At 32.4% G+C, this 24,265-nt stretch overlaps 1 protein-coding gene and 2 long non-coding RNA genes across 6 annotated transcripts in view; 2 read left to right on the top strand and 1 right to left on the bottom strand.

The window, feature by feature from the left end:
• The window catches only part of drn (doctor no), a 41,871-nt gene extending 28,692 nt beyond the window's left edge, over positions 1-13,179 (top strand). The window contains exons 1-6 of one of the 4 annotated variants that reach the window (XR_004976203.2): positions 2,226-2,244; positions 4,079-4,598; positions 4,692-5,303; positions 5,402-5,560; positions 9,645-9,813; positions 10,135-13,179. This is a non-coding gene — a long non-coding RNA (doctor no). Of the gene's footprint in view, positions 1-2,225; positions 2,245-4,078; positions 4,599-4,691; positions 5,304-5,401; positions 5,561-6,034; positions 6,604-6,679; positions 7,681-9,644; positions 9,814-10,134 lie in introns of those variants that run through there. The other 3 variants (XR_004976200.2, XR_004976193.2, XR_004976192.2) reach the window with 3 other exon arrangements.
• Positions 1,346-2,145, bottom strand: LOC118680631 (uncharacterized). Its single transcript, XR_011394957.1, has 2 exons — positions 1,964-2,145; positions 1,346-1,376 (listed from the first exon to the last, which is right to left on the bottom strand). It is a non-coding gene; the product is annotated as an uncharacterized lncRNA (long non-coding RNA).
• A 5,194-nt stretch (positions 13,180-18,373) lies between the features above and the next one.
• LOC106620947 (L-threonine ammonia-lyase) lies at positions 18,374-23,183 on the top strand. The gene is made up of 7 exons (XM_014239623.3): positions 18,374-18,825; positions 20,394-20,464; positions 21,587-21,683; positions 21,765-22,118; positions 22,185-22,477; positions 22,548-22,770; positions 22,855-23,183. Exons 1-7 carry the CDS (start codon positions 18,505-18,507, stop codon positions 22,981-22,983), a joined length of 1,488 nt encoding a protein of 495 aa, XP_014095098.2. The 5' UTR covers positions 18,374-18,504; the 3' UTR covers positions 22,984-23,183.
• Positions 23,184-24,265: the final 1,082 nt, after the last annotated feature.

The following is a 24,265-nucleotide window of genomic DNA, read 5'->3' as shown; positions in this document are numbered from 1 at the left end:
ACTCACCACATGATGGCGCACAGTGCTGCACTACCACTACTGATACAGCTGACATATAAGTGTGGTGAAATAGCCGTTTACAGAAACATGTTAGTTTTTCTTTGAGTGTGTGCGTGTGCGAGATAAATTTACTCAATTCATTTTTCTTTTGCTCTGGTATTGAATTTCTGCCAGCCATAAGGTCACATGTTACTGCGCATGTCACCCACTCAAAGCAAACACACCACAGCATGAAATGCATTTTTCAGTGGAAGTTTTTTTTAAAAGAAGTTTGTTCTTGCTTGTATTTATTTTATATTATTTTTTTAATGTTTTGCTTTTTCGTAAGGTGTTGCTGGTAGTGTTTCTTACCACCACTAGTGTTTTTCGCTGTCCGCTTTAAGCACGTTCCATTTTTGTAATCTACCATATGTTTGTGTGTATGTTTATTGACTTTGGCGTAGCTTTTGTGTCGTATTCTTTTATTCAGAAGTCTGCGCTCCCATCGCGGTTTCAAGCACGCAGGCCAGCCAGCGAACCACAAAGTCAAGCTTGTAGTATTCGTGCATGTTTAAGCGTATAGTACATACAGTTATTTTGTTAGCGTAAAAGTCACAAAAAACAAATAGTGCTTTGCTATTTAAAATTATAAAAAAAGAAAGTACACAAAAAAAAATTATTAAAATGTTTAACATAAAAAACGTAACAAAATTTTTGAAATAAAAATTCTATAAAAAAACAACGAAAATTAATATGAAAAATATATACATATTTATTCATAAATTAAAAAAAAATGAAACGTCGGAAGGTTAACTAAAAATTATTAAAATAGGTACACAATAATTTCAAACCAAACTTGTAAATTATTTATTTACAAAAATCATAACTAATTTGAAGCACGAGCATAATTTTATGATAAATAAAATATTAAAAATTTAGGCATATAAAATAAATGTATTAGTAAAAAGTAATATAATTATAATAATAATAAAAAAATAAAAAATATAAATAACAAAAAATATAAAAGTAAAAAATAATAATAAAATAAGATTTATAATAAGAATATAGTAATTATAAAAAGCTATTAATAAAAAATAGTAAGAATAAATAAAAATTATAACAAAACAAGTAAAACGTTAACTTCGGTTGCACTTGATTTTAATTTTGATCCTTCAGTTTGTATGCCAGTGTAGTTGTATACATAGTATATGTTATAGTGGTCCGATATCGACGGTTTCGACAAATCAGCTGTCTCTAGGAAAGACCTAATGTGTGTATGTATGTATATATTTTGTAGTGTCTCCGATTTCACTCCGAAATAGTGCTTCTCCAGTCACGACTTGTATTTGTTGCCTCGTTCAAGTTCAACTCAGCTTGAAAATTCGTGGTGAAATCGTCTTCATAGAAAAACCATAACAAAGAAACAATGTAAAACATACCAACAGACATTGCCAAAAAGAGCACATTTTCATTCTTGTCAACAATTAACACCGTTAGGCAAGACGTTTAAAAAACGCACACTCAAACACACACAGGCTCAGAGTTACGAGCAAACATAAACACATGCTGCATATGCAATTGTTTACCTGTGCTCTCTGCTATGACAACAAACATTACACCCCTCAAAGTCTAGACAACAACAAAGAATACAAGTTCGAGTGCTGGGAGGAGGAAATCACTCACTCTTCCAGGCTTGAGGCAGATTAAAAAGAAGAAGACTAACAAGTATCAGTTTATATATATATGTATGTATATGTACTTATATACTTACATAAATGAGTAAACTTATATTAGCATAACATAAACAGCAAAATGACAGCAACACTAAACATTCATAAAAAACAGCAACAATAATATGACAAAAACTCGATAAATAACAGCAAAACTTCCACTACAGTACAAAAATTGCTCCCGCAGAGGTTTTATCAGCAGCGTTTGCAGTCACTTGTGTACGTTTACAATAATATATGGTATACATACATACATACATGCATACACACATATGCACTTATGTGTGTATGTGTGTGTTTAGCACCGCCAGCTAGAGTTTCTGTTCACAGCTCAATCCGGTTCAGTTGCTATCTTGGTGCGTCAGTTGTGAGCTTGGCTGCTGTGCTGGACGAACGCTGTGTTCACACATACATATATACATATACAAGTATATTAGACTGGGTGCCAGTTTGTTCGATGGTTGGTGCTTGGAGCTTCTCAGTAGCGATCGCAATCGTCGCAACCACACGAATTCGCCATTATTTTGCAACAAATGTAAGAATTCGATAAATGTTCGTCTCTCCTCCGCGCTTTACTTCATTCTTCACGGTTTTATTTTGTTTTGAACGCGACTCCAGATTTGCCGCTGACTTCTGGTCCAGCTACAGCCTTGAAAAACATTTGCTTGACAATTATTATAACAGCGCCCACTTTGTTTGTTGTATCAGTTGTAAAACAAAAACAATTGTGATTGTTAGTGCTTCTTTTTTGCCGTAGTGTGTTTGTTTTTGTTGTGGTTGTCATTAGTGTAATTTTTTTGTTGCATTTTTTATGTTGGCGCGCAGCTGTTGCAATATTGTTAACTTCTTTTTGTTGTTGCGATTTACTATTTGCAATATTTTTCGCAAAAACATGTGTATGTTTGTGTATGTATTTGATTCGAGTCTCTATTGTGTGCCCTGATTTCTAATGGCGACTGCTGATGAGAATGCAAAAAATTAACAATGCAAATAGAAGTGAAAAATGCAGTAAAATATTTATTACAAATTGGGCATATTTATTAAAAATATTAAATAAAATTTTTTAATTAATTCAATAAGTAATTAAAATAGATAAAAGTGCGTCTGTGATGTTGCGGAAAGAAAAAATAAGTATTCGTCTGGTTACTAAAATATATATTAAAATGTGGACTTAATTTGCAAAACATAAATAATAGTAAGGAAATAAATAAATATGATATCAAATAAATAAATTAGTTTCTAAAGTTATATAACAATTATAAATAGTTTCGTCAAAAATACAAAAACTAATTTCTAAAATTTCAATATTATCAAGCTTGAAGATTTAAATAATACGAAACAATACGAAAGATGGAAAGAAAACTTTTATTTAAATTGATAAAATAAAGAATTAAAATAAGTTTTTAAAGAATAAAAATTAAAATTAATATTAGTAACAAAAAATAGTAAAAAAGAAAAGACAACAGTCAATATTTCAAATTAAATATGAAAAACTGCTGCAAATGAATTACAAAAATTTCAAAATTATAAAATTTAATTAAAGTGTAATTACTATACGATACGGTTCAAGAAATAATTCGATGTTCTTCATATATGATTAAATTAATTCTTTTATTCCATATTACTTTCTTTCTTTGCTGAAATATTTAAATATTTTAAATATTTGCGTGGACGAAAGTAGTTTTTTTTATTATTATAAATTCATGTTTTTAAAGCAATCTACAACTGCAACAATTAAATCGTTTCCACGACAGTCGGGTCTAAGTAACCGCAACGAACCCCAATTTTTAAAACAACAACAACAATTACAATTTAAAAAAATTTATTTATGAAAAAACTACAATTAAAGAATTATGATATCATTGTGTGTAAAAATTCACCAGTTGCCTACAAGCAGCACACCAAATAATAGTCACTGCTGATGACTGACTAAATTTTTTTTTCTAATAATTTATATATTCGATGATAGTCGATGATTGTATATTTGCAATTTTCCTGTATTAATTTGATATTTAGTTTCGCTCACTTAGCCGTTAGTCACATATTATTAGTTTTTCCTTTAAATATCATGATTTTCTACTTTCGAAAGCTTTCAATGCACACCAGCCAGTGCTGCCAGGCGCATTCCAAAACAATTTGCAATTTTCTATGAGTAATAACTTTGAAAATTACACACACGATTATTTTTCTCACAAGTTGATCCGGCGTCTCATATTACACATGCATCACTTAAACGCGCAAGTAATCATATAAGCGCATATATTTGTATTATTTGCACATTTTTGAGAAATATTAAACATAAAATAAAAATTTTATGCTCCAAATACACACATAAAATTAATAATTTCTCTTATTTTCTTCAATTACAGTTCTATTGAGCATTAAAAGTTCACGCCCCAACAACAACAATAGCAGCAGTAGCAGCAGCAGCGGCGGCGGCTTCAGCGTTAAGAATAAATAACTGGGCAATAGCGAAAACGAGTGAGTTTATCAAAGCTGAGCCAGAGTGGTAATAGCGGCAGCATCAGCGGCTATCGGCGTGCGAGGAGTAATAAACGAAAGTAGAGTCAAATCAACAAGGCGACACTGTGTGCCAGTCACCGGTCAACTGTCACCAACACCACCGCCAAATACAACAACCAATAGCTAGCAACAAAACAGTTGCTTTTTCACTTACTTACTTACTTACTGCTCTTATTAAATCTTAGTTCTCCGCAATTGCAAGTGCAATTGTATGCGCACAACAACAACAACAACGACAGCAAGAAAAACAGGCATACAACCAGCTACAACTGGACAATCAGTTCATAAAGTATAGCACTTGAAACTGAATCTTCAAAAAGAAAAACACAAATCAAATAAATTCTTTAATTGTGGTGCCAGTGCCTGGTGAGTGTGTATGAAAATAATAATATTTCTAAACAATTTGCTGCTAATAAGCGCTTGTACTAATTTTGTGCGTTTCTTTACTTTATTTTGCAGCATCTAAAACGAGCGAGCAGAGTCAGCGTGTGTTGTTGTTATTGGATTTTTTTGAAACAGCGGAACTCTCACTCACACGTATTTTTTTTGTATTGAATTTGCTATTAGCTTAAATTGAAATTGAAAGCCAACAGTTATTTGCAAATCTTCTTCGGTGTTCTTCTATCAACGAGTTGTGTTACAAAGAATAAACTGTTATTAAACTTCACTGTTCTCTAAATTTCTTAAACGTCAACAACGCATAAACCAAATACAATAACAACATTAAATTACAATAATCGGCAATAAAGCCCCGTGATTGCAACAAACAGCCTAATTATTGAGCGAGCGGTGCTAAGAAGTAGTGATAAATTCATAAAAAGGCGTAGGCAAAGTTAGCAAAGTCGTTGCTGAAGCGCGTACAACAAAAAAAAAAAACAAAAAAACAAAGCAGTTAATAAATCAATACAACTACACTACTAACTAAGCAAATCAACTAAAGTACAGGAACAAACAACAACCACAAAACAAACAATGGAACGTGAATCCAATCCAATGCAACCTATGTGCCGCTCCGGTTGCGGTTTCTACGGCAATCCAGCCACCGATGGTCTCTGCTCAGTGTGCTATAAGGTGAGTATCGCTCTTGACTTGATAGTCGATATTCCTTATATGATTGAATTTTGTCCTCACGAAGTGTTATTAATTTTGTTATTCTCTGTTCTACACAGGATTCTTTGAGAAAAAAGCAACAACCACCTGTTAGCAGCACACCTGTATCAGTTCCAAGCCCTCAGCCAAGTCCCACATTCAGTCCAGCCATCACAATAACCAATACAGCACAGCCGACAGTGCAAAGTTTACAGCTGCAGCATAATGAAATAAAAGAGGTGAGTGAGAAGCCACGGTAGTGGGTTAATATATTTTAAGAGCAGCAATTGCTTGTAATAAAGGCAGGTTATATAATAAACAAGAAAAAAATTCCATACAAGAACTAAATTTGGTTCGGTCAGATTGTATGGCAGCCATATGCTATACATATTGGGTCGATTAATCCATTTTTTTCAAAGATTGTACCGTTGCTTTGGAAAATAATCCATGTCATCGTAAATTCCCGACGTTTCCTTTTGGATGTTACAAACTCCGCGGCCAACTTGGGATGTATTCAGGTTATAAAAACTTAAATAGACCCATAGTAGCAATTCTGATGGTAAATACACCAAAATATTACCGCTGAAGCAGAGAAGACTGTAAATTTGAAAACGAATTTTCTTATAATTAAAAAAAAAATAACCCATCCCTTGCGATATCGCACTTGTGCTTGCGTTAAATTGAAAATTTGAATAAAACAAACCTTTTCTCTGAAATTTAAATCGTTTGTTAAGTAAATTTTCAAAAAACTTCAAAAAATTTAAAAAATTATCTATATTTTTAAAAATAATAAGTAAATACTAAAACACAACAATCGAAATCCGACACATGTCTATTAAATTTTCTAAAGTGGCCGAAGTGGTAGTGCGGGTTGTATAAAATGCCTTTTTAATGATGAAAATTTACATTCAACAAAATTCGTTTAATTTAAAAACTAACGCAAATTTTTCGGCACCGCTTTTTCGACGCCCAACGCATTTGCTAATTTCCAATTGCACCACTAGTTAAGTAAATCCTTTCAAAATCAAGCCAACGAAAGCGAAAACTATGTCCGCCGCTAAAATGAAGACTGCACCCAGTGCGGCCACAACAGCCACCACAGACGCCAATGAGCGTATACGTAAGCAACAGCAACAACAACAGCAACAAGATGATAAAATTGCTAATAACTTTGCAACGTCGTCGGCGGCTACAGCCGCATCCGATGCCACCGTTGCACTGCCAACCACCTCAACTACGGCAACTGCGGCCACCACTACCTTGCGCGGTGCACGCCGAAATCGTGAGCACAAACTAATAAAGCTAACCAATTGCATATTGTTTCATATACCTTTCCTTTGTTACTTGTATTTCACAAGACACTAGAAAATTACGCTCTGCAAGCGGCGACGACATCAAACGCCAAACAACAACAACCACGAAACGAAAACGTCATGTAAATTTCAGTTCACCAAACACCAAATCGAAAATACGTCTTACAACTGCCAAAACCAAGTCACAAACCAATACTGCGAACAGCAAAGACACGATTGGTAGCCAGCTGCCCACTGTGGAAAAGTCCAAGTCGATATTGAAAGTGAAGCATGTTGCGGTGGTAAAACGTAAAGCAGGCACGAATAAAGTCACTACGAAACTAAAGAAAGTACCGCAAGGCGCGCAAGCTGAATTCGAAGCGGCCGAGTTGTCCAAATTGCAACAGCAATTCGCGACCAAACAACCAGAGACACCGAACGCACCGGTGCCCACACCAAATGAGCCCTCAGCAGATTGTTCGAATGCACCTACAAGCTCCAACGAAAATGTGCAGGGCGCTAGTAAAAGACGTAGCAGCGGCAAACGTTTGCTCAAGCGCCGCCACAGTGGCGGTACGAAGCATGTGGCATCCGGTGCTGGCATTGTCGAATCGGGTTCGGTGAATGTACCACCCGTGCGTCGCTTTAGTCCTGTAAACGATAAATCGGCGCTTAATGCACACACCACCAAAGTTTATGATGGTGCTGAAATGTTTACTGGGAATAATTTGAAATTTTTTGATAATATACCCACTACTAGCAACAATATAACGGTGGCTATGGTCAAAGAAGCGCATAATGCCAAGCAGAAGAATGCAAGCAATGAAGAAGCGCCAGCAGCAGCAGCAACAGAAAATGATGCAGCAGCTAGTAATGCAGTGGTCACTAACGTAGTTGCAGCCGATGTGGACAACATTGCCAACGGTAGTGGTGTTGTTGGTGGCGGTGGTAGTGCACCTGCAGCTGAGGAGTTGCAAAATTCATTAATAGCGCCGATGGTTGTGCCAATCGCCGAACCCATTAATACGGCTCCCTCAACTAGTAATAATAATTCGTCTAAAAAAGGGGTAAATGTCTTACCAATTAGCTTCTTGATTAGAATGTTTATTACAAATGTCGCGCACTCTTGAATTTGAACGGTGTTTCGTCTGCATTTCCTACCCTATACTCTGCAAATGGTTTTGCGTTGTCCTATTTATTTCCTCATTTTTTTATCAAACATATTGCAACGTTAAGTTACAAAATGTTATGCAATTGCTCACGATTTATATAAACACATACATGTGCCAAGAACTATTGGTTTCTCATTTGCCCTTACATATCTAACTATTTATTTGCTACTTTAGAATTTTGTATAAAAATAGTTAAAGTTTGGTTAATTTTTAATACTTTTGGTTTTAGAGAGAAGTTTTAATTCTTATATATTGGAAACTTTTGATCTATAAAATCATTTTAAAGGGTTATTTGTAGTAATCTTGCTAAGAATTTTGTTCTTTTTTATGTTTTTTTTTTGTATATTATGCACATTGGTCTCTGAACCATCCCATAAAAAAGTTGACTTCAAACTTATATGTGGACTGAGTGTGTCATGGATGAGTTCAAGCGAATCCTCAAAGTATGAAATTTTTTTATTTGGATTTCCTTTCTTTTTAATGTTACATATTAAAAGTCTAATCCTAAAGTTAGTGAAAAAAACGTAAAATCAACATTTTTCATGGCTTTAGAAAACATAGCATATGTCTGCTCCTAAGTGTAGGCTAATTTTTGATTAGCACACTAAATATGACTTCTTAATATCAGTTATGATGTTTTATTATATTTAAATAATTTTTTTTATTTAAAATAAATATCTTTTAAACTTATTAAGCTGTCTTCCATAACATTGAAGTTATTTTTATATATACCATATATAATATTTTTATACCCAGAGATCCTATAAAATATATATATAATCGAATAACGTAGCGAGCTGAGTACATTTAGTCATATCCCTCTGTGCGTATATACTACTAGTCCCTCAGTTTTTGAGATATTGCTCTAAAATTTTGCACACGTGCTTTTTTCCTCAAGAAGCTGCTCATTTGTCGGAAACTGATATTGGGTCACTATAGCACATAGCTGCCACACAAACTGAATGATCAACATCAAGTTCTTGTATAGAAGATCTTCTTATTTGACAAGATATCTTCACGAAATTCGGAATACAGTATTGTCCAATACAATGCTACAACCTATCTCTCAAATTTTTTATAGCATATAGTTGCCATATTGACCGATCGAAATCAAGTTCCTGTATGCACAATTTTTTATTTGTTAAGTATTTTAGTTTCGGTGCACCGAAGTTAGCGTATTTTCAGGTTTTAATTTTATTAGTTTAATTTATTTTTTGAAAGTATTGTCGTAATAGTTTTATGTAAATATCTTTAGTTGTTATTTTTTATACTCTACAGTATTTATTTAATGCTTTGTTGCCTGCCCCTAAACTTCCGCGATTTCTGAATAAAAAAGCAATGAGATTACATAAAAGTCACCTGAATAAGTATGCAACTCGCTGCTAGTATATGTTCGAGTGTTTGATTAAATTTCACGGGCACTGCACTCGCCTAGGCTGCAGCACCAAGTAGCAGGGCACAATTTCTGCTTCGTCTCAATATTAACAAATAAAATTGGCATTCGAGCAAAGGAATTTTGGCTGTTGGCCACCTAAAATGTACAATGCTTCTTCTCTTCTATGTATATACAGGCATACAGAAAAATAAATAGATATATATTCGCTCGTAAAGGAAGATCATTGAACAGCATGTACTCTATACTCATATACCCTAGTATTTTAAATAGTTCTATGTATACCAAGAATAAGCGGCAGTTTTAAACTTATTGATTTCACCTTATCGTATCAGTGAATGCAGGTTGCATTTTAATATATACATATATATATATCTGTATATAATTTTTTTTTATAATTATGTGATATTAATTGTTATGACAATGTAGTCAATTTTCAATTTATGTGTTATACTTTTGCTTGCAGAAAATAAACGAAGAAAGCGCAGCTAAGACTAGCACCGAAGCTGCTGCCGTTGCCGGTCCATCAACATCCTCCCAAACAGCCGAAGATGATAAAGACAAGGAGGAAGACAAAGATGCAAAAAAGAAAAAGAACCGTTGCGCTGAATGTCGCAAGAAAGTTGGTCTTACAGGTGAGAAGCGAATTATGAAAGAAAGAAAAAAAGTGGAAAGGAAAATATTGATGTAGTAAGGACAAATATGCGAGCGTGTGGCATACAATTAAAGGTGATAGGTGCTTTTATGAGATTCTCTCCTTGTTGTTTGAAAATAGAGGCACCTATAAGCTTTATATCACTAATTTGAGGAGAATATATTTAGTATCTAAATGAGTGTGCCTTGCTAGCCGCTTGCATATCTTACCTCTTCTTCATTTAATTTATTTACACCTCATTCTTGCCATATACAAATTTTTTATTTTAAATTTCTTTATAACCTAAATCTTTCATTTGCAGGTTTTCAGTGCCGATGTGGTGGACTCTACTGCGCTGTACACAGATACAGCGACAAACACGACTGCACATTTAACTATCGGGAACATGGGGCCCAAGAAATTCGACGCAATAATCCTGTGGTAGTTGGCGAAAAAATACAAAAAATTTGAACTTTTGTGCCATCAACTTTATAATATAAATATATATATATATAAATATAAATATTAAATATATACATAAAAATTAAATATAAATAATAATGATAATATAATTAATAACTATATATATATAATAATAATTAATATAAACAACACTACAAATGAAATGAAAACAAAATACCGAAAAGAAAACATAAAAGAACTCAGTTAAGAAAGTATAGTTTATAGCGCAAAGAGTAGAGCGAAAATTGAAAAACAAAAAACAAAAGAAGAGCTACACTTCATAAAGATACACAGGCACACGCAGAAACTTACATACACATATATTTATATAAATATGTCGAGAATGAGACAAGTACCACCAACACACGGGGCAAATTCTAAACTTGCCAACGTAAACGGCATATAGTTGCAACGCCTATCCCAACTGCAATGCCATCAGCGCGCTCGCCCAACGCCAAATACGACGAATGTATGCTGGAACATACTGACAAACTTGCATAATGCACCGCCAAATAAAGTGAATACTTGAAAGCAGGCGTCTAATATTTGGCCAGCAGTGCGGGCGTGTGCCGCTACGGCAGTGTATACACGCTCCAACCACTCAACGCATGGTAAATCACCGCAAGCAGCTGAGGCAGTGTAGTGCAGAAGAAGCGCTTGCTTGGAGCGAACACCTCTATTAATATGACTATATCTCGCAGCGCTTCGGATTCAAAGCGAACAGTGTAGCGGCAGCACAGCGCACGATCAACTCGGCGCACTTCCAGCCGCCGCAAACCTGAGCAGCAGTGATGATGACGGCGTCTACGAAGATGTAACTCACAAAACTATCTTCAAGCACTTTCCAAGGCAGCGGCAACTCTGCAAAACATAGCACAGCAACAACACATTGCGCATATGTACAGACCAACCACGCCCCCATGCGACTCACGAGCGTACACATGTTCACCGGAAGGAAGGAAGCTGGTTTGCTTTTTGGCTGCGTTTAGCGTTTAAGCTACTATATATTTCAAAATTCATACAGTTATCACAACAAAAAGAAAATTAAATTTATCTAGAAAACAAACAACACACCCACACTTGGCAAACCAAACAATAAGAAAACTATAGAACTTTATTAATACTAATTTCAATTACAGCAAAAAAAGTAAATACAAACGAAGCAAATAGCAAAAACAAAATATTAATTATTATTAATACTATTACTATTACATTATATTATTATTATTACCAACACAAGCGAGACAGAAAATGAGCTAAAAACAAGTAACAAGTAAAAAATAAGAAAAGAGAAAATTGCAAACAAACAAAAAAAAAAATGAAAAAAATCATAAAACAACAAAAAAAAATACTTTTACCTAGTTTACTATTAAAAATTGCGTGCAGGAGTAAACAACATATTTTAATTAAAAACTAAAACAAAAAACTTAGTGTATAGTGCAGTAAAATAAACGGTAAACGAAAGGAAAAAATAAGTAAATATTAAATATAAAGAAAGAAAAAACAACAAAAAACTATAAATAAATGGAAGATCGAAGCTGAAGATGTAAGAGTAATCATAAATGAGAGTAAATGCAAATGGATTAATTTAATTTAATAAAATATACATATTACCTACATATATATATATATAATGATAATACATAGATGAGTGGGCGAAAGCGATAAAAGTTATATTTTAACTGACCTAGCAATATAAGATTATCTACTATCTCACCACGGTTCGTTCTATACAAAAAAAAAATCCAAAAAAAAAACAATTAAAACCCATACTACCTTTTGTTGCTTTTCCAGTATGATTTTATTTGAGTTTACTCCTTAATTTTTTTTTTTTACTTTAAGCGTTATTTAGTTTCTTCCCTCAAACTATGATAATAATATTAATATTAATTACCCTTCTTCCTTGTTTTATGCTGTAAATCAATTGGAAAACGTAACAAAACAAACAAGCAAAAACAAAAACTTAGCAGAAACGCCGTAAATCTGCAATTTTATTGTTGAAGTAGAAGTCGATTTTTAGTTAATTTTGAAGTAACTCGTAATTAATTATTAATAAAAAATATACATTTTGAAAAATTGCAACTTGTTTATCGAATGGCAGTGTGACAGAGTTAGGCCTAGCAAAGTTAAAAAAAAAATAACAAAAACAAATATAACAGATAATCAAAAGCTTCAAAAAGGTGCGCACTGACGGGGGAGTACGTGTTGCCGCAACTTTGGCATGTGTACAACGGTTTTGTTATCGACTTAATGCATTAGAGCAACGGTAAGCCTGAAAAATAGGCAACAACAATGCGAAAAAGAAACAATAATTAACCACTTGCATTGTCTACTTTTCGGCGCTGCACATTTTATGTAATTTTCTAGCATTATATAAGTATGTTTTTGAATCGACTCTCCCCCTTCACCCTAGTTGCTTAGTTTGTTTTCACATATATTTTTCTTCGCTTAATTTTAGTTAATGTAAAATATTTAGTGAATTGCAGTTGACGACATATTGTATATGTAGTTTTATAAGTTGATTAGTTGTGGTGAAGTAATAAATACATAAATATATAAAAAAACCAATTGTTTTTGTCGCCTTTATTTCCCTTTATGTACTTGTATGTGTATGTATGGTATGTCTTTTGGTTTAGCGAAAAATAATAGCAGTGTTGCTTAGATTTAAACTAAATATAACAACAACTTCGTACATTGGTTATGTGCAGACAGCAGCAATAAGTAACAGTAAATGAAAGCTGCTGAAAAAAGGGAAAAAATGAACTCTATTAATTTAATGTGTATGAAGGAAGGAAATAAATGCGTAAATTGAAATGAATACAATTTAATTAATAAACAACCTAACACCAATCACTGTAATTATTTGACGATGAATAAATGAATGAAAGAATTATAATAAAATCTACCCTATGTATTTTAATGATTATGCTTGTAGTGGAAGCAAAGTACTTGTATGCCCAATAATGCTGCTAGAGAAAACTTCATGAAGATTATGTGTATGAGAGGCTAATTCAAAAATTGTGTTGTTGAGTTCACAACCATGAAAATCTACTGTTAAAATGGTATAAGGCATTTTATTGATAATTAGGTAGACCTTATTTTGCTCATTGCGGCCTGATCTTATTCTATTAATAAAAAATTGTAACTATTAAGTTGATATTGCTCCGATCCCGTCATCTCTTGAATGGAGGGGCGATTCAGTTTCAGTTTTACGAAGTGGAAGTTATAGCGTTTCATATCCGCGCCTTGAAATATTAGTTAAAGGCTGATTGCTGTGACCTTAATTAAAAATAGGTACGCTTTTACGGAGGTATGATTGTTTTAGTTGTATTGTCGTCTGTTGGAAGATTTGGGGCTGGGTTTGTTTTGTACAAAAGATCGTTGAGGGTTGCACCAACTGGCGTATAAAAGTTTCATCATGCTATCAGTATCGTATTTGGAAGCAGCTACGGTAATTTCTTTATGTATCATTAATTTTTAAAGATTTCTGCATTGTTACATACGGATCTGTCATGTAAGCATACCACTGGTGTTGGCAAGCAAACTGGCATACCAGATTTAGGTCGAATTTGAACGACTAAAGGATATTAAATGAAGCTTTTTCATGCTAAAAAAAGTAGGATCCTGATCTGGAGAATACAATGCGGAAGCAAATTCCATTTAGCGTACATTTTCACTGAATTGAGACATTGTGCATAAGCCAATTGAGAGCTAAAGCGACACTTGCTTTTTCAAAGCATTTGCGTAACACGCATGATATGTCCAATACGGTTCGTGGATATTTTTAGAGTGTCAGCTGTATTGATTAAGCTTAATTTTCGGCCATCATTTTGTGAATTACAAATATCTTACAAATAGTTTCTTCGTACAGCGTAGAGATCGGAAAATACTTATAAAGTAATTTCTTGGCATCAAAAAATTCACTAACACACAAATTTCCCATTTATTTCCTCTTTTTCCTATCAAAACTTGCGTTATTCAAAATGCTGTATCTGACGCCTAAAATCATACTTCAATATTAAAAATAGCAATATCCAATACAAAAGAACCTGTGGCACCAAATATTAATACTCTCATATTTGAAAGATACCATTATTTCAAACCCTTCATGGGTCTCAAAATTTGAATGCTGAAAAGCACTGCTCCAAAGACTTTCAAAAACGCTCTAGAAAATTGTGACCCAATTTTTTTTTAAACAGTACTTTATCCGCGTATTCTCGAGTATAATGAAAGCTATTTGTTGGAACATTTAATAATAATTTTATTTTAGTAATTTCGATAAACAAATGTTGTTTATTTCATAAATAAATAATAATTAAAAAAAAATAATGCTAACGAGAAACTATATATCTCGACTAATTTTTATGTTTTTCCATATAAATAAATAGATCATAAATAAAAAAAAATGAATAGCTTTATATATCAACAATTTTTTTTTTTTTATAACTGTTTAAAATTCACATACTTAGTAACATAGTTAGTAAGTAATTAAAATATCAATTTAAATAAATTTCGGTTTTAGAACTAAAATAATTGTGTTTTATTCTTTTTTTTTTTAATTTCACTAAACGCTACGCTTGTTTATATCAAAATAATATAACAGAGTAAACAACATAATACTAAGAGCAGGAAATAAACTTTAATGGAAATTTACTTGGCTTGTGGGCATAATCCAAATAATAATATCACTAAAATATATTTTAAAATAACCATTAATATTTTAATGACGTATACAAGTAAACATCTTAGTTTGTGTGTGTAAATAAAAATATACAACAAAAACACATCAAAATATTATTTTTATTTATTTATTTTTTTGAAAGTGTAAAATTTCGGTGTTTGAATTAGAAGTGAGATACTGAAACGTATACCCGAGCAAAAACAAATAAAGGTTACATAAGGCATGCGACCTAAACACACACACGAATAACAAGAATAGCATATTTGATAACAAAATCGCTTTCACCGTTACCAGTATGCCAAGAATTTCTTTTTATATTACGTAAACAATTCAAAGAAGTTGTCCATATGTTATATATAGCGCCTATCGCTAATGTATTTATAAATGAGAGAGCCAATTGCCTATCAAAATTCAACGAGCTCGAGTTATTTATACCAAAATCTATAAAAAAGAACAGCATTAGCAGATTTTTTGAGTCACGCCTTTGATACGCACTTTGATCCTATCGTAAAGTACAAAAAAAGACAATATTATCAATTAATATAACGAAAATATGTATAGAAGTACATAAGTACTTGTATTAGCATGTTTTTGTTCTTGTTGCACGGAAATTAATTAATGATTTAAGGAGGTATTCTGGTGTAGAAATTTAAAAATTTTTTTTTGCATATTTTCAAAGTTTATGCCTTCAAAAATATTTCACTAAAAAGCTTTTTAAAAATTCAAATTATATTCGAAGTTATAGCCGTTTTAGTGTCGTAGCAACTTAACCGCTTTAGCGAACGACGAAACTTTAAACGTGTTTTTCTCGAAACTATCTTTTTTGAGGGGGTTGACATGATATCGAAATTCGACTTAACCGATTTCTTTGAAATTTATAAAAAGTCTTTGCTACACATCTCTCTATCGCACCTGCCTCGGATTTGGGAAAATTTTAATTTTAAGTATTTTTAAAAATTTCGAAAAACTAAAAAAATTGAGTAAAACAAATTATTTTCAAGTCGACGCCATTTTGTGAATTTTGTTTTCTCAAAGCTCAATCCGATAGCGACATCTTTATTAATGAAGAATTTTTTCAATTCGTTTGTTTTAGGTCACTACAAGGGTTGGAATCATGTCAACCAGGAAGCACCAGTTTTTTTAGCAGCTCCCACTCTACCGGCCTGTAATTCGACAAATTTTTGTTTTATTTTATTCTTTTTTGTATACTCTTTAAATGTCAATAAAAATTTTATAAAAAAATGATTTTAATTTTTTCTATCTTAGTTTGAAAAATGCCTAACATTTAGGCGTCTAGACCAGACAAGTTTACTTCACAAATGGTTTAGTTTGAAACTGATAAATAAAAGAGCATCATGAAATATCGCTCACGCATGTATTCCTATTTATATCAGAAACATATATTATATCTCAAAATATAATTGAGGAAAGTCGGCCTAACAATAATCACCTAAGCTACCTAGAGTCCATTATTATTGTGATTATTATTTTTATTATCTCCGTTAGTTTAAAATTTTTTCAAATATTTGTATCCGAAAGTAAAAAAAGAATTTTCACCAATAAAATCGATTATCATACATACACCTATGTGTACTACACTTTGGAAAAATTGCCGAATAAAATAGTCGCACATATATTTTTTTCGAGATAAGATTTGAATTGGAAACATCTGTATACTTATTACGATAATTCTAAATAAAAGAAAGTGTGGCAAAACGTGTAAATTTTCAAAACAAGATTAAGTCAAATCTATAGTAGTACATATAGTATTATATGTAGTTCATAAGTGCGGCACGAGTATAAATAATTAGGAGTATTTATAAAACAATATGAGCATGTTATCAGCGCTAATAGATAGTTTTCAACAGCGCAATTTATAGCTTAGCACTCAATTAAATGCCGACATAGGTATATTCCTATAACGGTAGTAATTGTTTAATAGAATATGGTTTCAAAAATGGTCTACCCGGATGAATGTTATTTTTTTCTTAAATAATAAAAATATTTTATTTATCTAGTTAGAAATTCAGAGTATAGATTCCAACCCTCTATTACCTAAATTATAACCAACTCTAAACCCTGAAAAATAATCCAGACCCATACTTGTATGCTTGTATATAGTATGGTCATGACAAGCATATCTTCTTTTGATGTTTACATAAAATTTGTACAAAGTAATCACTTTAGGACTCTATTTACCTCTATTTGTAAAATAACGAGTACTAAAAAGCATTCCATATATACAAGTATTTAAAAACCATGCTGCTAAATATGGATCAAGACTGTAAAAGTTATATTATATTCATAACATTTTTACAGAAAGTCTTACTGGAGCTGAAGATGTTTGAATGCCAAAAGCTGCGGAACTGCACATCGTTTAAAAGAAACGAGAAAATTTAAAATTTAAAAGTTACCGGAAGAAACCCATACTTCATTGTTAGGAATGCTACGACAGTGAAAATTTTCTTTTGGTGGCAAACGGTGTTAACAGCCCTAATTTGTGTAGCTACATATTGATATTGGTCGCAATTTCGTCTTAATTATTGGCCTTACTGTTGCTAAAGCAATATTATTGCCTTATCAATATCAAAATGGCAAATAAAAATATGTCCATTGCTAGGTTTCCTTATCAGCATAATTCAATAATAATGACTGAAACATGTTTTAACATTTGTACAAACATCGAGGTTTAATTACGTTTACAGGGTGATGTATGATTTTACTGAATCAATACGAAAATTACAAAATTGACGAAAATGTTGTCATTTGTATCAAAACGACAATGTAGAATTGGGCGATTAAGAGAAATTCGGTAAATTAATCAGTAAATGTTATCAATTTCTTGTACAATATTCCTCTACTGTACATTGTTTAATTATTCAATTAGTATTTAATGGAAATAAAAAAGTCTCAATACAAACGTGAACGGCATACTCACTTACAACAAAAATGATGATTTTTTTTTCAAATCTATAAAGTAAAAATATGTTTAAAAAATCACAATTTTTGTTGTAAGTGATAAGGATTACAATATTTAGTACCAAGGTGTATGTAAAATGTTAACTAAATATTTCTATTAAACATGTGTAAGACCCGTTCAAGAGTTCAGTAGTTATACATTTTATTTACCCAACGTTTTCTGCATTAGTAGAATGAAATTTCAAAAATTACTACGAAATACAAATTGCTTAAACTAATTTAAATTCATTTGAACTTAAAGCCTTATTAAGTTGATTGGCAAAATATTGATATACTCGTATACACAAATCAATGGTAGACTTTTAAATTAGACTTTAAAAGTTATACTCATCCTGTATAAGGAGAATACATACGAAATGTATACGAAAATATTAATCTGTCGCTATATTTAATTCGCCATTGTTATTGTACTTGAAATTAATAGTTTATATTTTGTTAATACTCGAATGAAAATTGATCAGTCGTGTTAAGTCGAAAGAGCCTTTAAGTATTAATTTTACGGAAATACAACGGATTTAAAAAGCATATTTCGTGACACTGCAGTGAACGTTAAACACTTTGAAAACAAAAATGCCTTCAGGAGAGAAAAATGGCGAAACACTTGTTAAAACCACAGCGACTGTACCAAAATTGCTTGGCAACGAGGCAAGTGTACAAGTAAATGTGAAAGTGGATAACAGTAATAAAAATATAAAAGCTAAATATGTAATTAAAAGTAGCGGTACAGTGCTATTACCTAATCACGATATACCGGTGCCAACGAAATTCAATTCTACGGAAAATGTGCTCGATCCCTTCTGTGATCCTGAGAAGCCACAGAAAATATCCTTTCACGATGTAACATCGGCGGCTTTTCTCATTAAGGATGGCGTTGCCAAAACACCATGTCCGGTGAGTAATAATTAATTTGAAGGGCATTATGTACAAATTCATATTCATACATGTATACATATATGCGTAACGGTAGATTGTGTTCGGATACACATATTTAGAATTATGTTATTATAGCACACAATTAAATATAAATAATATATAAAATATAACTAATAAAGTGTGACGATGTTCAATGTGAATTAAAATATTTTTTTATTATTAAAAATTGAAAACACTAGATTTTTCTTAATCTTATTGATTGCTCTTATATGTAAAACTCTTTAAGTTTTAATGCGACTTAAAACAAAGTGACTGGGACGATAGTAAGGCAAGCTAACTGTGTGACAATCTAAGATTTTTGAACGTGTTGAAATAGGAAGATAGTAGTTACTTCAAATATTTTTTAATTTATTACATCTAGTGAAATAACTATATTGGCATACATCTATGTGCATGTACGACCCTATGCCTGGAATGTTATTGTTTGGGTTATGCTTAAATTATGAGGTAATGATAAGATCCAAGGCATGTAAACAAAATAATATGGACGAGCTGAGTATTTTATATCAAAAAACAAAAAAAAAAAAAATGGAAACTCGTGCGAAACTCTACTTTGTAGTCATGTAATGGTTAACAAGAAGTTAGGTTAATCACTACTCTTAAAACGGTAAATTCTGTGGCTTACAGATTTATTATTCTGATGTATGTATATCAATTTTCCATAAGTTCACACAAAATATTCTGTGTTATGTAATATGTTTTGAGTATATTGATATCGTGTGTTTACTGGAATAAAGCAATAACTCCAAATCTGTAACAGTTAAGAAAAGACACACAGAATGGTTAACAAATGAATTTTAAACAGCAAACCCATCCGATAAAAATTTATGTTCGTGGAAAGTTTGATCTCCATATATATGTGTTTGCCAGCTGTTTGTTTCTGACGCGAAACAGAATTGTTGAAAGTGGAGCAGAAGTGTTTTGGGGAGTATATTTTATCAAGAACAAGAACACAAGTACTGATGTAGCATATATGTATATTCATGAAAATCGTTAAATCCTCAAAAACTTGCCACTTGCGAGTCGTCCTACCACCTCAGTGCTTTAAAATCGTCGTGTTCGCATTAGAAAGATAGCAGAGGATGTCAACATCTCTTATGGATCAACTCGACACATTTTGGTTAATTTATGGGTATGAAGCGTGTCTCTTGCAAAAACGACGTCGAGTAGAGGTGCAAAGCAAAAAAACCAAAATTCGAGGAAGACAATAAAGGCCATTTAAACTGGGGCTTATAACAAGGGTGAAAATAGAATCAGTCCGTTCTAATATTTTGAAACTGTAAATTATGGAAATATAACTATTTAGGTGGGCTTAACTACATATAGTATATATATTTGTTTTTCTTAACTTTTTGTGTTCTACCCTATTTGCAAGAAAGATATATTATATATTTTTATTATATGTATATTTATATACGCTGAATGTATATACTTTTTTAAACATATATATATTTTCCATATCTGAAAAATAATATGAATACATATATGTATATATGTATATAAACTTATTTTGCTTTTAATTTCAGCGCTCCACCTCATCAGACTCTTATGGCATGGATTTGTATTTAAAAAAGGACTTTCTGCAAGTAACTGGCAGGTAAAATCTAATTAAATTCATTTGTAGTAACTAATTAAAAATAGTCAAAATAAAACATAAACACATAATTAATTAATGTATGATAAGTTTAAAAATCTATAAAGAATTAAGCGTGCATTTAAAAAAAAATGTTGCTTATCTTTATATTGTGTATTCCAAATTAATTAACGCTATCAAAATTTATGCATTGCCGGCACCGTACAGTCTTCCACTAATTATTTACATTTATGATTGGCAAGTCCAAAGTACAATTTTGTACTTGTCTCGGTCTTGTAAACACATAAATATTCATATATGTTCTTATTATTTGACGCATATTTATTTATTTAGTTGTTTCACTTTTACTGCAATCAATATCGGTTCGGATTTTTTATTTAGAAAACCAAAATTTAGTGAAATAAATTCAGTTCACCTAATGAAAGTTTAGAGGTTTTCAAACAGATTATGTAAATATATCATCTTGTAGTTATTCCGCAAATGTATCGTTCTGCAAGTTTAAGAAACCTCCGAATATTTAAATTATGATTACATAGTTTAACATTACTTGCCGTAGAATTGTCACCACTCTGAGTAGTCACTATTTCAAAGAATTTATTCGTGACTCCAGTCGCGGTCTTTAATTGACATTTTAAATAAGATTGCAGTGAAGGCTTCTTTAATTATCTTTTAACGGTTGGACGTGGTCTCCAAATCCATAGCTTCTTTAGCACTGTCTTTTATATAATCCAGTGATGCTAATACGATGAAATCTAAACCCAGTCTACACGTTAAAGATTTATTTATTTGAAATTTAATGAGTCGAGTATAAAAGTAAGACACGGAAATGGCACAGCGTGAACGAGAATCATATCAGACAGAACTAATAAATAAAGGCAGTGTTAATTGATTTTTGTTAATTCGGAGATTTTCGAGAAATATATATCAATTACCGCAACCATATTTTTGGTATCTCTTTGAAAGGTTTAGGTATATTGTCGTGGCATTTTTTATAATATTCAAAAGACAATCAATCAAAAGTATTTTAAGGACAAATATTTAAAATTGTGTATATAAAATATCTTATTTGTGAAAACCTTAACCCTGTGATATATATTATATTTTATTGCTTTCAATCTCATTCAGTTTCAAAGAACGTGGTGCTCGGTATGCTCTTCTCTGCCTCTCCGAACAACAAAAGAAGGCTGGTGTCATTTCCGCCTCGCTGGGAAATCATGCGCAGGTTGGTTCCCCTTAATTATATCCAAAACGTTATAATATAATTAGAAAAATACCGTTAAAAAATCCCAATTCCTGCTTGCAGGCCCTTAGTTATCATGGCTGGAAACTAAACATACCCGTCACAGTTGTAATGCCCAAAGCTGCGCCCATAATGAAGATACAGAAATGTCGCAATTATAAGGCGAACGTAATTGTGGACGGCAAAGATATGGGCGAAGCCAAGGTCATAGCCATGAAAATGGCACAAGATAAGGAACTGCTCTACATCAATGGTTACGATCATCCACAAATTATGGCTGGTCAGGGCACAATCGGTTTAGAGATATTGGAACAGGTGCCCAATCCAGATGCTGTGATTATACCTGTTGGTGGTGGTGGACTTATTGCCGGCATTGCAACAGCGATTAAGGCCTTATCGCCGAACACCACAGTTATTGTAAGTAGTGAGGATGTATTCGGAAAGAATAGATATATTTATAAATTTAATTTTTTAATGTGCCAGGGCGTTGAGTCTGAGAAGTGTGCCAGCTTTTCGCAAGCCATGGAAAATAATGGACCCATACATACAGCAATCAACAATACGCTTGCTGATGGCTTGGCAGTGCCCAAAGTTGGTTATAACGCTTATATAACTGCACTTCCGCTCATCGATAAGATGGTAGTGGTGAAGGAGGAATGGATTGCATTGGCCATCTTACGTTTGGTGGAGGAGGAGAAATGTGTGGTGGAAGGCGCTGGCGCATCGGGCTTGGCTGCTATACTGGCTGGACAGTTAAATGAATTGAAGGGCAAAAAGTGAGTTAGTTATGAGTACATGTGGTTTAATGAAAGGAGTTTGGAGAATAATACACTGACATTTCTGCAGAGTTGTAATTCTCCTGTGTGGTGGCAATATAGATACCACTGTATTCGGACGCTGTTTGGAGCGTGGTCTAGCCGCCGAAGGTCGTCTAGTGAAGTTTCAAGCTGAAGTTAGTGATCGGCCTGGTGGTATACATGAACTCTGCAAACTTCTTTCCGATTTAGGTGTCTCCATCAAGGATATAATGCACGAGCGCGCTTGGCTCAGAGATATATACACAGTGTCGGTGAGTTTTATTGAAAACCTTGTACTCTATACTATGCACACCTACTTAGAACGTTTTACTAATCACCTTCTACTCGCTCAATAGGTTAAAGTTGTCTGTGAGACTCGTGACTGGTCTCATAGCATGGAATTGAAAAATGAATTGAAGAAGCATTACACAAATGTCGAGTTCAGTGAGGAACCCATGGCCATACTTAACAACGTAGCTTCCTAATGAGTTTAATTTAAATATACACTTACTTAAATACTTTGTTTACTATTTATAAATATGTATGAGGGAAATACGAAAGTTCTAATTTTTATAATAATAATTTAATTTACGACCAAATAAATTGATTAATTATTATTGTTAATATGTTATGTATAAAAATATCGTCAAAATAAGCTCTTTAAATATACATATTATAAAATATACATATATATATATATTTTTATTTAAAAAGGTGCATATAGAGCACATATGTAAGTAAAAAGAACTACGAGTAGGTAATTTTTGAAATTTCAGAACGATTCTTATTTGATTTAAAATGGTAATACAATAAATAGTACATAACAGTTATATAAATGTATGTTTATGATATATATAGACGTATGTATATCAAATATCAGATTTAACCTTTCGTACGTATTATATATGTATTGGAAGATATTTTAAGCCGTACTTCGAAATATTAACTGGGGGTCATATTGAGGCGATCCATAAGAGATGTTGAGATCCTCTGCTATCTCTCTGATGCCAACACAACGATTTTCAATCACTTTCCCTTTAACTTTTTCGATGTTATCGTCGTTAACAGAGGGGGATAGACGACTCGCACGAAGCATTGGAAACACAAAATTTCAAGCAAACTCGTTACTAAATATTTTTCCATAGTAAAAATCGCTAAACAAACTTTTCGCGTCGTAAACAATCAGCTGCCAAACACACACTAATTGGCATATGGAGATCAAACTTCACACGAACATAAAAAATTGTTGCATCAATCTAGGAAAAAAATTTGTATCGATTCGGTTTGCGCTTGCAGTTAATATAGTCAAAGCCGGGCAGTCCGGGTAATCAGATGGAATTATTCTTGGTTACGGTCAAAGAATAACTGTCAAAAGCAAGGACAATTACAATACTATTAATATTTATTTAAGAACATTTGAGATAATCTAATGATCAACTATTATGACGGTAACATAGCTCAGATCATAAATGATCTATTAAAATGGATAGAAGAGTTGCTACTAAGATTTTTTTCGATTGAGAGGACCAACAGACAAAGAAATTATCTTTCTCAAATATAACCCTAAAATGAAATGAAGTCGAGACATCTTATATCTTCAGCAAAGTATTAATGTAGCTTAAGACTACTTAAGCTGAAATAAGTCTACTAATTTTTAATAAAACTATGGTATTCTATTTTCCTATATTTAAAGATTGCGAATTCATTTTAGACAAAAAATTACATTTCGTATCCAAACTTTTTTTAGAATAATTAGAACTGCTGCTA

This window comes from Bactrocera oleae, chromosome 2 (genome assembly GCF_042242935.1).
Source record: "Bactrocera oleae isolate idBacOlea1 chromosome 2, idBacOlea1, whole genome shotgun sequence".
NCBI classification, from domain to species: Eukaryota; Metazoa; Arthropoda; class Insecta; order Diptera; family Tephritidae; genus Bactrocera; species Bactrocera oleae.
Note: the sequence above shows the minus strand (reverse complement) of the source record. Positions and strands in the feature narration are given on the sequence as shown.